Raw genomic sequence first — 14,997 nt, 5'->3', positions numbered from 1 at the left:
AGCTGGAATGATTTGCCGTGAATGAATACTGCCGAATCTGTCGATTCATCTTGTAGTGGTGCGTCAAATGCAACGTAGATTCCCATCCAATTAGATTGAATTTGGTATTGATGATGTGAAAAATAATAACGGTAACTCCATTAAAATGATTCAAAACTAAAGTAACGAGCCAATTTTTAAAATGTAAGGAGTAGAAAGTACAGATATTTGTATTAAAATGTAAGGTGTAGAAGTAAAAAGTTGCCATAAAAATAAGTAGTAAAGTAAAGTAAAAATATCAGAAAAATCTACTTGAGTACAGTAACGAAGTATTTGTACTTCGTTATTTCCCATCTCTGTATATATATGTATATATTCCAAAATCTCAATGTTGGTCACCATTTGTAATGTGTTGTGGAAAGGAAATTAGATTATCAGGGTTCATTGCTGTAAAAAATATTTTTTTTAGGTTTTATCTACAACTCCTCTGAATTCTGAGCTCAAAAACCTCTTACTAGTTACTCGACTTTCTCCCAATAAATAGAACTATATCTACTGCCTGATGCATTCCACCACTTCATGTGTTGTGCTATTTACCACCAGATAATACTGAATACAAATTGATTATTTTTGCATTTTCTAACTGCTGTTAGATCCATCTGCTGATTGCAAACTGTTGTGTACATACTTATGCAAATCATTTGGTGACCATGGCAACATAGGGAGGGCAGGTGCTTTATGTTCCCCAGCACTTGAATATATGCAGTTACAACTGTGCTGTAGTTTCAATTCAGTTTTCTTCCATTTGTGAGTATATTAGCACTGTGAGTATATTTGCTGAAGAAAAAATTGTACTGCTGCTGGTCACTGTGTTTCCTGCTATTATACTAAAAGATCAGATGCAAAATAATCTGTTAAGACAGATAGAAGCTACATCTTCTTTCATGACAGAAACAAAGTTGTCATCCCGTAAAATTTCTTCACAGTCGCTTGCTTTTTTTAAAGTAATCTTGAAATGCCTTTAAATAGGAGCCAGTTGGACAGAAATCAATTGTAAGTGATCTGGCAGACAGCCTGTGCTCCCAGAAAAGACTGTCTCTAGTCAGTGGAAGCAACACAGTGGGGAGTTGCCTGTTAAAACACTAAGTGATAAACAGTATCCGAGTAAAGTTTGAATGATTGGAATAAACCCAATGATTGGAAAAAAATGCAAACTAAGATCCCATACTAGACATTCAGCTCATGTTATTGATTTCGTGCTGTGTTGCATTAAAACCAGATAACACAGGAGGGGAAACTGTTTACACAAATTCAATACTTTGAAAAACCTGATTAATTTTTTACAAAACCTTCATGTTTGTCCGCTAGTGCTTTTTCAAGATTCATGCCAAATTGATAATACTCTTAGAGAATAGGGTAAAAAAAAACATATTATACTATATCCATGGAAAAATAGGCTAGTTCTTTGTGTTCTGAACAATATCAGGGTTCGATTCTTATGTTAAATTCAGATATTTCCTTAGATGAACTTGTATGAATACAATTTGTTCTTTCAAGTTGTCATAGGTTTTCTCATATTTGTGGAGGTTAAAGTCGTAGGGAAATCATGTTTAAATGTCAAATCACACTTAAACGTGTATATAAATGTACTCTTTATCAGACGATATTGTCTCAAAATTTAGAAAATTTCTGTTTAAAAAAAAAAAAAATCTTAAGATCTATGTTTTTTTTCTTCGCTATCTTATGCAGGCCAGTTAGTTATATGTCAGCTTGTACACCTAAATTCTGCCAATCATATATCAATGATCATATGTCAATCAAATTTTTTTTGGTCATAGCATCTTCATTCATATGTCGCAGCTAATACGGTTGAAATAAGAAATAAGAATCATTTACTTTACCATTCAGTTACATCCCGGTGTTAATGAAGTTGAACGTCTGTGTCTTCGGCAGACGTAGAGCTAACAGAACTGGCAGCGTTGCGAGGCAAGGGGTCAAACATGTACGGCTGTAAGCCTTCTACACCAAACAAAGCTTCTTCCACCCTGCGTCCTCTTCCACAACATCTTCGTCTCCGCTTTCCTCTAAATAAAAGATGTATGACGGAGGAGACTCATCCACGACATCTAACACAAAACTCTCCTCCTCTCGCATGTTTCTGCTGTCCATAGTGTTCCTTGACAGTTTCTAAGTGCTCATTGGTCCCAATGTAATTTCCCATTGGGAACCTAATAGTACTGTGTTGCTAACTGGTTAGCAAGATGCTTCTGAGACACCGGTCACAACCAAAATTGCTTGCGAACCTTCCGGCACAAAAACCCCGCCCCCTTGATAATGGACCAATCATATTCACTTTATTCTCTCGTGTACAGTCATGGACCACTCGGGAGAATTCGCAAATGCAACGGTTGGAATTAAGGCCATGCAATTTTCTTTAATTGTTTGTTCTGTCCTGTGTCGTTTCAGGGCATTTCTGGCATATAGTACTATGCAGAAAAGTTAATTGCATATAGTGCCAGGGCAGAGTCGAGCTACAAAAATGTTAGCCCTAATTGTATGATGGACTAAATAAAGAATGGATTCGTTACCAAAGCGGGCAGGCCACCTTAATGTAGTAATCTGTAGTTTTATGATCTTTTACCATTTGGATTATTTATAGCCTTTGTCTATGTATGGGTGTTTAGGTTGAGTTAAGGTGTCTGTATGGCTATGTATTTTCCCACGAGATGTGTACATGTATTTGCTGCTGTCTCATGCTTGCTGCTTTGGGCTGAATGGTTAGGAGTAAGGACTAAGTGTGACCTCAATAAGTTAGGTTTACTGATTGGTATGTAGTGGTATTAAGTACATTTTAGGGTTTGAGCCAAGGTATGGCTATAGAATGAAATGAAACAGGAATGGTTGTTAATGGAAGATAAAAAAAAACACACAGAAGGAGGTAGGTATAGAAATAAGTGTGTTTCTGTCCATATAAGGCAGTTTCCCTGTAGGAGAGGTGTAGGATGGAGATGCCAGCTCATGCTTTTAGATGCCACAACCAAACATCTGGACTCTGCACAGCCACACAAGGACTTTATTCATGGGCTTCTCTTGCACTTTTAGCACTGTACAGCATTTTACTGCACTGCCTTTTACACCTACAGGTTCACTCACTACTGATTTTATGGACTTCAAATTTTATAGACCAGACCAGAACAGGTCCGGTCCATAAATCCTGAACACAGATCTCCCCCGAAGTAGTGTTTTATCTCCTGTTCTAGTTTCTTTGTATGCAAACAGCTTGTCCTGCAACCGTGAGGGGTTGTTACTTTTTTAAAACACAGACAACACAGCCAAGGCATCTCATTTGATGCTCTACCCCAGTAATAACACTGAGCCTGGTAAAAGTGTTTTGTGTTTTTGGAAATTAACACCACAAAGACAAAGAGTTGTGATGGAGGGGCAAAGAAAGAGATCCTAGATTATATCTCTCCCAGCCACTTAATATCCAGGGGCAGATAGTGGAGTGTTTTAGATGCCTTTTTGACAGAAATTGATATCAAGTAGCCTTGAAAATGACTTCTAAAAAGCTTTCAATGGCTACACCTCCAGAGGAAACTGCAATCTTTTAATCTAAAGAAGGAACTTTTAACACAGATTTAAAAATTGCTCATATAGTCTTGTATCAGTTTTTACATTTTATCCTGGAACAACTTTCTCATTGGGAAACAGAAAACTAAATCATTCCATACCATCCAACCATGCCTGGGTTCGACTCATGAGAGTTTTTCGAGAAATAATCGATTGACCTTAAACCTCCTGTATATGTATATTTATGCGCTCCTTATACATGTTTTGAAGTGTTTCATTTTAAGTTCAGATGTGCTTTGCTGGAACCCTGATCAATAAGATTTTGTGTTCCAGTCTGGTACAGACAATAAAGTCTTTCTAATGTATTCTAACTGCCAAGATCGCTTAGGGACCGCCGCCCCAGTCCTTACATCCTCAGACACCTGGGCCCTCAAGGCCAAGGTGGCTGGTCCTACACCACTACACCTCTAGTGGGTGTTGAATAAACTAATTTGGATTTCTTCTCTTGGTTTTTCATACAAGCAGATGTTCTCTCCATAGCAACAAAATGCAATAAGTAATTCGAAAATAAATTATATACAAACTCTTTTGATTACTAAGTATAGTTTTTTTTTATGCTTAAACTTGCAAGAAGGATGTGGTATCTATTCATTTCAGAATAGACTTTTTTGATGTCACCAAGAAGGCAAAGTGAGGCAGACGGGAGCTGTGTACTCCAGGCATGTCGATGTCTTTAAATAGTCTTAGTCAAAAGCCATCCACAAGTAATGCAAGCGAACATATAGATAGTCATCAAGTTCGAACTGTTAAATTAGGTCATTAGGTCATTGGCTCAAAGTTAAAGACTGATGTTTACTTCTTTGAGAGCACATACACACAGATGTTAGAACTTTGTCCCTTTTTGCCTTTTCGGGTAATTAAGGTCTTGTTTTTTCTGTAGGATACTCCTTTATAAGTTAACGATGCCATTAAAGAAAAGGAAGGCTTTTAAAATAGTGAAGAAGTTCAGATTGACTTAATTTTCCGATCTCTATTTGCAGGTCTCACATGATTTCGCCATTAATTTCAACCCCGAGGATGATGAATGTGAAGGTAAAGGGGGGATCTTCATATTCTGTTCCTACAATGTTTTTGTCGGTAACAGCAAAATCTACAATTAGATGCTTTAGAAATCTCCTATTTCATTTACTAATGTATGTATTTATACATAATGGTTATCTAGATTTTTAGCTAACCTTTTCAATTTTTTTTCACCCACTAGAATAAATGATTTATTGTAATTTTAAGTTATACAACAATTAGTGCATATTAAAAAAGAAGGAATATATGGGGTTTAAAACAAAAAATAAAGTAGCAATCTTAAAAGTGAGCAATGCCTTTGTATTTAACCCCATTTAATCTGATACTTCTGAATAGCATCACTGAAAAACACTTTTATAGGAATTTCGAAACATTTTTCTCCATTATTTCGATATCACAATAGTTTTCCACTTTTTTTTTAATCTTTGTCTAGCACATAAAATTCTGATGAACTGCATTATAGTAAGCGATTGCAACATGGTAAAATGTAACAAAGTCCAAGTTATATAAAAACTTCTTGGAAGATATTATTACTCATTCTTTCAGGGGATCTCTTTTGTGAAATACAAAAGAGAAATAAATGTAAGTTTGTTTGATAATCCTTTTCTTCTTTCTTCTGTTTGATCAGGGATCCAAGGAGTCGTCGAGGCATATCAGAGCTGCCTTCCTAAGATCCAATTATATGGCCCCACAAACGTTGCTCCGATCATTAACAGGATAGCCAAGGTGGCAGCAGGCGATGGCAACATTAAAGATGCATCTGTGAGTGGCTCAGTGATATATGGATTTAATACAGGCTTTGTTTTTATGCCTCCCATTGAGATTCATAAGTGAGTAGCTTCTGAGTTTTAGCGTTGTGATAATAATGTGAAATGGTGCAAAAGAAGTAACAATTCCATATAATGGTATGTTATTTGATGTATCTTATACCCTTTTGTGTCATATTCTGAATTTAAGGAGTGCACCTGTATAATGCTAATGGAGTTTTTTTATTTGTGAATAAAAACCTACACATCAATTTTAAAGTAAAGAGTGTATTATAAACAGGCAAGTGTATGTTGAAACATAATACATAAGTTGTTTTGAAAGTCCACAATATGTTGCAAATGTATTATCTTAATTTTATGGCTATATAATATTCCACAGAACTGCTTGGACTGCACTTTATATTGGCTAATTAAAAATATACAATTCAATGTGAAATTCAGTAGATAAGGTTTTAGGAGGGCATTAAGAAGCTCTGGTGTAGCAATAAAAGAAATGAAAATGAAATGTTTATTTTCCAAAACAGCAATTGTAACCACCTATCAAATAAAACTTTTCCAGAAGCTATATAGACCACTTATTCAGGTATGGGTTCACTTGTTGCAAAAAAAATTAAGCAGAAAGACAAATTTTTTTATTTTATGTTCTAACTATTCAGCTCATGCAAAAAGTATGTACATTCATGTTTTATTGGCAAGTTTTATTTAAAGAGGTCATAGAATGATTCTATAGGGTCTTTGGTGCTGGTCCTTAAGGTCTCTGAATAGGGTGTGTCAAATTGGTAGGGCTGAAAATGACATATTTGCTGTTCTACGAGCCCTAATGCAAGCCTGGTTATAAGCTCTAGAATGAAACGACAGCTTTTCTACCTTTTATGGTATGATCATGAATATTTAGATGAGCTGTGTGCTGATTGGTTGGTTTACAACGAGCGAAGCTGGGCAGCAAAGACGCATCATAGCAACAAGCACTCACTCACTGAAACACCAATTTAGAATTTAGAATCAGTTTAGAATTGTTAGATTTGCAGAGAAAGGAGGTGTCGATGAGATTTGAACTTCTCTGTACGTCCATTTCACCCACTGAACTATCTTATTCATCTATGACAATGTAAACTCGGTTTTGCATTCTATGACCCCTTTAATATATGATGGTGTTATTTGATATGTAGTTAAGAGAGATGAGAACGTAGCAGAGCTAAATTTATGATGATGAGTGGAGACCATTCAGCCAAAGTAAGTTGTAGAGATAATACTTTTGAAGGATGTTCAGACCTTTTAAGTATTGAGACTTCTCTGCTCCACTTTTCTTTTTGGCTATATACCAAATGCTGCACAATGGCAGTCCTTGAAATTCCTGAAGTATTTTGCTCTGGAATCAGTAAGTAAACACAGGTTACACTCAGCACAAAAGTAGTTCCATCCCTTATCTCTAGTTTTGATAGGAGGAAAATTTGACAACAACATTGTTGAACGAAAGAACTGTTAATAAAGAATGTTTTTTTTTTCCATCCTAGGGACAAACGAGAAAGATTTTGGTTAATTTTACAGTAAATTTTTACTTACTGCTCCTTTAAGGGCCACTTTATCACGGCTACGGTTGAGTGAAGCATAACATACTTCAAAATAACAATAAAGTCCTCCCCCACATACTGGAGGGTGTCCTTGCTCAAGAACAAATAGTGCCGAGATCAATAAAGCTAATTTTCACATAAAACATTTTTTCCTACTGTCTTGCAGATATACCACATCCTGCTCATCCTCACAGATGGTGTGGTCACAGACATGGCAGACACACGTGAAGCCATTGTTCGAGCATCCTACCAGCCTCTTTCGATTATCATTGTTGGCGTGGGCAACGCAGATTTCACAGACATGCAGATTCTGGATGGAGACGATGGTGTGCTGCGGTCACCGAAAGGCGAACCTGTCCTCAGGGACATTGTGCAATTCGTCCCTTTCCGAGACTTTAAAACGGTCAGTCTTCCTCTCCATCTGTTGTTCACTTCATGTTAACATGTTTTTTCCTTCAAACCACTGGACGTCTATCTCCAAGGTCTGGTTGATTAGACATCACTTTTTTATCTATCAGGATCTAGAATTCTCATTAGATATCATACAAAATATGTTTCATTAAAGTATTTGAACAGAAAAGAGTTGTATCTTCAGGCATCTACAAATTATTATCAAGGAGGAGCTAGGCTTCTGAAGCACTAACGATCTCTACCTGATATCGCAGAGGATTTCTTCTGATATTTCTATGATATCACAGACAAAGACCATGTGCACCTCGAGTTAACTAATCAGAACCTCACATAGCCATTATACTAAATTGTTTAAAGGCATAAAACATGTTAAATTATATTTAATATATTGTCTTTCTTATTATTCTAGCAGTTCTGGGATATACAAGGCTTTGTTTATCTTTATTAAGTGAAACATCTGGCTTCAATTGTAAAATGTAGAATAGAAAAATCCTTTAGTGTTCCATAGTGTAAACTCAGGTGTATCATAAAGACATGAAACTGTCAGACGGCAACTCGAGTTTTTTTTATTTATTTTGTTTTTTTTTAATTTAACCCTTAATTGTGGCTTTTTTCCACCTGACATGCTTCCTTTTAGTGATTTTCAGTTAATTTTTGCTTTGTTGAATGTACAATATTTAGACAACATATGCACTGATTGGTTGGAGAATCCTGTTAGCATGGCTATTATAATGAGGCAACAAGGAATCTGAAGTTTTGACTTATAAGTTTAAGGTCACTATAAAGATTATAGTTTATTCCACTATCTATATAGCACCAATTTACAACACATCATCTTGAGGAACTTTAGTCAGATTGGTTCAAAGTTTTCTATCTAAGGAAAACCAGCTGATGGCATTGACTCATTGACTTGTCAGCAATCCCTCACACCAAGCATGCTTGTAGCAACAGTGGAGAGGAAAACTTCCTTTTAACAGAAGGAAACCTCCAGCAGAAACAGGCTCAGTGTGAGCGGCCATCTTCTGAGACCAACTGGTGTTCTAGGAGATGGAAGCAGAACTAAAGAAAGAAGAAGAGATACAAAGATATTGGCACAGTATGCAAGTGGAACATCTGTTTGGTGGTTAATGCTATGATATCTTCTGATTTGGAAGATGAGCTGTTGCAGGTCTTCAACTTACGGCCTTTTTTATTCTGGCACAATTTAATGTTAACCTCATAGCTTTCAAACAAAGCTACTACAGAGCCCTTTTTACTTTTAAGAAATGTATTTTTGATTACTGCTTCTTGGTGCTCATTAGAATATTATGTATGATGAAAACCAGCTGTATTTCCAACCCCAAAGGGTTAATAAATTAAATTTCAATGTTCAAATACCTTTTATCTAAAGAGTGTAAACTTGAATTTTCTTAACTTAAGCTGGTATGTTTCCCTGATATTACCATTTTGGTCAGCTTGTGGTTGCAAAAAAGACATTATTTGGTTTGCAAATTACACCTTTTTAACATATAAAACATTAACAACAACAAAATTCTGCAAAACAGTATTATCATCTAAGTTATACTGTTGTTGTGTTCATGTATATTTGTGTGGAAAGAGATGCAACATATTTGTGCCATGCTGGAGGAGGAAGTCTGCCCAGAGACACACAAAAAGGCCTGAAAAAGCTTGATGCTGTAACCTGAAACCCCCCTGCCTCTGAGGTGCAGCAGGACTTCTAATGATCGACCCATACTGTTGCTGGGGGGAAATATGGCTAAAATGCAGCCTGGATATTGGGCCATTAGAAGTGACTCTCTGGGCATTTTGATTTCATAGGTTACCTGTTTTACCCCTTTTTTTAACTAAGCTGCAGATCTACTGTTATTATTATTTATTTACATGTTATATTTCCTGCCTGCAACATAGTTAAGTTTATATATTCCTAATTTGGTTCTTGCTTGAAGTAGCCCCACAGTCCTCCTCACAAACTTTCACATCATCTGTTTAAATACAAGAATAAAAATAATAATATAAAAAAAAAGTTTTGCAAAGATTTTGCATTCAATCAAGAAGTTTGTTTCTGATAGGAGATTAAGTAAGCAGGAAACCTCTCACAATGTGATACAACCATGTAATATATACAAAAAAAATAATGTATGTTTTCATTTAATTAGAAAATCTACCTAATCATCTCTAAAGTTTGTACATCCTTCTTTTTTCCTGGATTTTTATTTTTATTTTTATTTGGACAAATACTGAATACTGGATAAGTACTAAATTGAAACCTTTATCCTAAACATGACCACTGACCCAAAAACAGCAATTTGCCTCATTGGGGTCCAGCCTCTGAGCCCCAAAAGGAGCAGTTGGTCCCCACAGCTTGCTATTTTTCCATTAAATGGACCCCACAATGTGTTAAAAACAAGAGCACTCACACACACACGTTTTGAATATATATTACATTGACAGTAATCACAGTAATATCTCTGAATTGAATACTCTATCTAAAGTGCCTTTAGGAACATGTAACAATCTTTGTAGGAGAAAATTGACATAGTTTTAAAATACTACTCTCTTATGTCAGATGTCTCTTTATCTTGCCCTCTCTTCAATACGCAGTCATACGGCAAAAATAAAAATAAAATAAAATATGTTTATACTTACATACAAGGTCCACAATCTAATCATAAAAATGACTGACTGTGATTTAAATAAATATGAAGACCCTCTAACATTTTTAACCCAATACGGACTAATTCATGTTGAAAAACAACCCTGAAGATCTCAATAAATATATAGACATTTACCGGTAAAGTTGTTTTGTGACAGAATGTGGAAAAGATCAGTAGGCATTAAGTTTATTTAGTTAAAATATTAATAGAATGTAAATTAAGAAATGTACACTTAGTAGTAGTAGTTTATATTTAGTAGTTCTAGTCCTCCCTTGTCCTCTGATAGTTGCATTGTCTATTTTTCAAATGTGACAAGTTGGCAATTCTGCACAAATTTTTAAAATTAGATATGGAACAACTTTGAAAAAAAATGTGATTTCCCTAAATTTGAGCTTTTAAAGGTTTTCAGTTTGATTCAAGCTTGGAATCTAAGTTGGAAATCCTCCAAATGTTAACATCAATCTAAGTCATAGAAAACCTGTGGTTAAATATAAAATATTTTAACGTAACCCTTTGGATATAATCCCTATAAATCTTCAAGGTATGAATACTTTCAGGCTTAGCCGTGATTGAATGCAACACATTCCTTTCCAACAAATAAATGAAAGAGTGTCCCTGCTTTCAGAACAGAATACAATGACTAAAATGCATGAGCTGCACAATGTCAACGAAATCCTTTCACAGTCTGTAGACATAATGGCCCTGCCTGTCATACTGTTCGTGTACAAAAAACATCTGATCTGCTGACCTGATTTCTTAATTAAAATCCTTTCACTTCACACATGCAGATGCAGATCAGATGGAGTTAAGCCACTCTGTTGCTCTCACGGTTCCGCCTCCACATATAAAACACTGTACGAATAACTTTTGGGATATTTCTTCAACTGGAATTTAAACTACCCAATTATAGGTATTTTCAACCTAAAGTAAAACAAAACTGAGATTTTCAGATCTAAATGTCTAAAAAATCATTTTCATCCTTAAAAAGATTTCATTTATAGATATCACAATGTTATTAAAAAGCTTGAACCTGCCCAGTTTTTTATTCAGATGAGGAGACACTCTGTTGTATGTATGAGCTAACTTGACATTTGTGGTTAAGATTTGCTTTCAGTTTCTTAGTCCTTAGCCAATACTAAAGAAATAGAAAAGAAACCTACTTATGGAATTTATAAACTCTTTATCAAATCTTACTGAATGACATCAGTATGTTAAATTGATAACATGCATTATAACAGCAACAAAAACACAAAATGTGGCTTTAGATTTCAGGATCAATATGTGACAGACTACTTCTAGCATAATGTCCAGAAAAGTTGTTCCAATAATGTCACACCCTGACTTACCTTTTCTAATTAGCTTGAAGCAAAGAAAGCGCAGCACTGCCAACATCCCCTAGAGCTTTATCTGAAAACACTTTGTATCTCAGATTAACAGTGTTTTACAACCTTCGAAAAATATCTACCAGTGCTTTTCTCTTTGTTGCAGGCTTCTCCTGCAGCCTTGGCGAAGTGTGTTCTTGCAGAAGTACCTGGTCAAGTAGTTGAGTATTTCAGCCATAAGGCCATTTCGCCTATGAGCCCGATGAGGGAATTGCTGACCCCCATCCTAAGCCCAGTGGCCACAACCCCTACGGAATAAATGGCAGCTTCGTACCTGCAGCCCGCCTTGGAGCACATCAGCAGTCTGGAATACCAGGGGGTACAGCAGATGCATGTCTCTACATGAGAACTGAAGAGAAAATTCTTCTAAATGTGTTGTAATTTATTTCAAGCAAAATGTTTACACCAAGACTGAAACACAATAGAATGTGGATTATATTTCTGTGCTCTGTGTGGGTTGAGCACTTCCTCCTGGTTATGCGAACTGACCATCCAGCTTTTTCAGCAACAGAACCCCTGAGGTGTTATGTTTTCTCCTCATTATGTTTATGCATGCAGGCCAGGACCTTAATGATGATTTAGTGATCAGACAGAGGCTTGTTTTTTTTTTTCTGCTATCAACATCAGTTCAAGATTTCCCTTCCTTTCGCACAAATAAATATAAATTAATTAGATTCAGAATTAGTTGAATAAAATGTAAGAAATGCTACAGTTTACTGTTGATCTTATAATTTATCTGTAGGCTTAAGAATATGTCTGGTAGTAAAATTGGCCTTATTTTTGAAATTACATTTGTAAGTACACATTGACCATAATTTCAAATTTCCCCAACAGGGAACTGACATCGGTATGCACTGTAAATGCCTCATTTTTCTATTTAAGTGTACTGCTTGATGTGATATACTGATAAAAAGTTTGTCTGAATGTGCTTCAGCCACTGACAACAAAACAAAACCTTCTTTAAAATACATGTCAATGATAGAAATGTAAACATGGAAGTGCTGATGAGTACAGTGTAGTCTATTTATAATTCACCAAATCCCTTTAGCGGTCATCTATGAACGCTAGACTGAAGAGCAAACGAGATAAATTCATGATTAGTTGTATAGGATACTGTAACTTTTTGATGCAGACTAAAGGTAAATATCAACATGTTATCTACCTTTTTTATGTTTGCAGGTTTTAACTGCCACCTTGTGAAACTGCAAGTGATAAAGCTTCAGTAATCTGCTGTTTACAATTTAGCTTTGGCTCTGTATATGCTTTTTTCCCTTCAAGACTGAACTGAAAGCCTACATAAAAATATATATGACCAAGATATATGTAATTTTTCTGCAAGAGTAAACCAGCTTGATTTGTTGTCAAGTGGCTAAAATAAGCAGTAAAAATCCTGCGTCATGACAGGTTATGTTTGAACTCTTGTATTGTTGTCATCCCTTAGTAAGCCATCAGCCACCTAGTAACCTTTCATGTAACTGCTGTTAGTTTTGTTTTGCAAAATTTCCTTTTTTTTCCTGCTTTTATATGCAATGTAATTCTATCAGTTGTTATATAAAACATTCAAGTTGTAACAAGTTTAAATCACATCAAAGCACAAAATACATTAATGTTGTAACACATGTTAATATTGATTTCATTTACACCAGAATAATAAATTCTTGGAGATTAATGTTACTTTTGTGGCTTCTTGACATAAAATGAGTGTATCCCAAGAGCTAACTCCTAATCGATAATTTCAATTTCCACTCAATTCTCACTCAGATGGTGAAACAGACAAGCTTGACTACATCCTTTTTATGAGCTCATCTTTTGAAATAAGCCTAATCACTTTAAAACTAGGGAATCAATCTGCACGTATCCAGTGTGGACTGAGTCACATATTATAATGTTCAGGGTCTAGCAATGAAAAAGACAAATTGTGTTTATCAAAAATATTTTACAGCTACTGTATAGTTCAATGGGTTTCAATGCTGGTCTGCAAGTTCCACTGCTCTATATGTTTTCGATGTCTCTTTCTTGCAGAACACCTGCTTCAAAAGATTGCATGAGCTCCTCACACTGATCTCTATTTATTCACTGGATTGCTGATAGGCTGAAAGGAAAATGAAGTCACCTGCTGCAATCTTGGTACTCCCCATTCTCAAGGATTCATGCCATAAAAAGGCCTGTAATGTAATGTTATTACCATAACAATGTAATCAATACATGTACATCCTTAATTTAGCACCTTGGGCACATCATCAAATAGTGTGTGTATGAGGGTGTGTAATATTCTCAGTATCTGACAACCTTATCATTGTGCTCCATTAACACACTAATTTTGTTGTGATGGATTTGTATAATATGTCATATTAAATGATTTATAGACTTCATGGACTGTGATGAGCCTATTTTTTTTTACCATCAATTACAGTAATCTACTGATGCTGTGAAACAGCAAGAGTGTATCAAAGTGATGAATATTCCTTTATTTTAAAACCTCGAAAATGAGAAACTCATAATTGTTCGATGCTGTAGCGCATGTATTATTTACATTCTGAGTAGTTTAACTAGTGAGTACTAATTTGCCGGTTGACCTTACTCCACCCTGCACTACCAATGAGCTGTCAGCAATCCAGTTAATAAATAGAGATCAGTGGCTCCTCTGCAGCTATGAAATGCGGCAGGACCTTTTAATCCAACATTCATAGAAATCAGGTGTGATTCACCAAGGAGACACCTATTACTCTGGGGACAGAGGTAGTTGAGGACCAGATCTAAGAATCACTGGTACAGTTCATTAGCAATTAAAAATAAATTTTTTAACAGTGCATAAACAACTTGCAGTACATCCTATGCATTTGCATGACCATTACCAGTTTCTTCCACTCAGGCTACCTAATAATATTTTAAATCATTAAACATTTGATAATGACATCCAGCATTAATTTCAATGCATAAAAAAAAATAACAATAATGTTTTGGACTAGGCTGGTCAAAGTCCAGCTGAATCTGAGTTACCTAAGCATTACTTTCAAATGGTAATTCAAATTCTAATATATGTGCTGAAGTGGCTGAATAATAAAAACTCAAATTCTGCACGGAGAGGGGCAAAATTCCTCATCACTGATATAAAAGACTTGTTGCCAGTTTCTACATAGAGCTCAAAGCAGTCATTGGTGGTAAAACGAGTCCAACCAGTTCTAGGTGTTGCGTTTGTTTAAATATATATATTTTCCTATTCATAAATTCAATCATGATTTCAAAATGTATTTATTTATTCCTAATATGTAACTGATTTAAAAAAATGTGTGATCATCCTAAAATAACTATAATGGCATAGTTTTGAAGATTATGTTTAAATAAAGGTGTTTATTTCTTCAGGTTGTTTCTAGAAGTGAATGAAAATCTTTCAACTTTAGCAGTGCTACCAATAACAGTGTTGAAAACGGTCAATAACCTTTCCAGACTTCCTTTACTTCAAATATCCCAAGATCCAAACATTTATCTCGCTTTGATATGTCCTCTAAGGCCACACCAGCATTTCCCAGACACACACGTTATTGACTCTTTCTGACAGCACTGAAACACAGCTGCCTCTGCT

The 14,997-nt window shown here is 35.5% G+C and overlaps 1 protein-coding gene across 2 annotated transcripts in view; it reads left to right on the top strand.

The window, feature by feature from the left end:
• cpne7 (copine VII) overlaps window positions 1–13,083 on the top strand; it is a 59,241-nt gene extending 46,158 nt beyond the window's left edge. For both annotated transcript variants that reach the window (XM_038298721.1, XM_038298720.1), the window contains exons 13-16: window positions 4,590–4,641; window positions 5,258–5,391; window positions 7,134–7,370; window positions 11,521–13,083. In XM_038298721.1, the coding sequence (XP_038154649.1) occupies window positions 4,590–4,641; window positions 5,258–5,391; window positions 7,134–7,370; window positions 11,521–11,673 (576 nt within the window). In that variant the 3' untranslated portion in view covers window positions 11,674–13,083. The remainder of the gene's footprint in view (window positions 1–4,589; window positions 4,642–5,257; window positions 5,392–7,133; window positions 7,371–11,520) is intronic.
• Window positions 13,084–14,997: the final 1,914 nt, after the last annotated feature.

This window comes from Cyprinodon tularosa, unplaced genomic scaffold, assembly GCF_016077235.1.
Source record: "Cyprinodon tularosa strain WSP-4 unplaced genomic scaffold, ASM1607723v1 ctg412, whole genome shotgun sequence".
Taxonomy (NCBI): Eukaryota; Metazoa; Chordata; class Actinopteri; order Cyprinodontiformes; family Cyprinodontidae; genus Cyprinodon; species Cyprinodon tularosa.
This window is presented reverse-complemented; position numbering and strand designations above follow the sequence as displayed.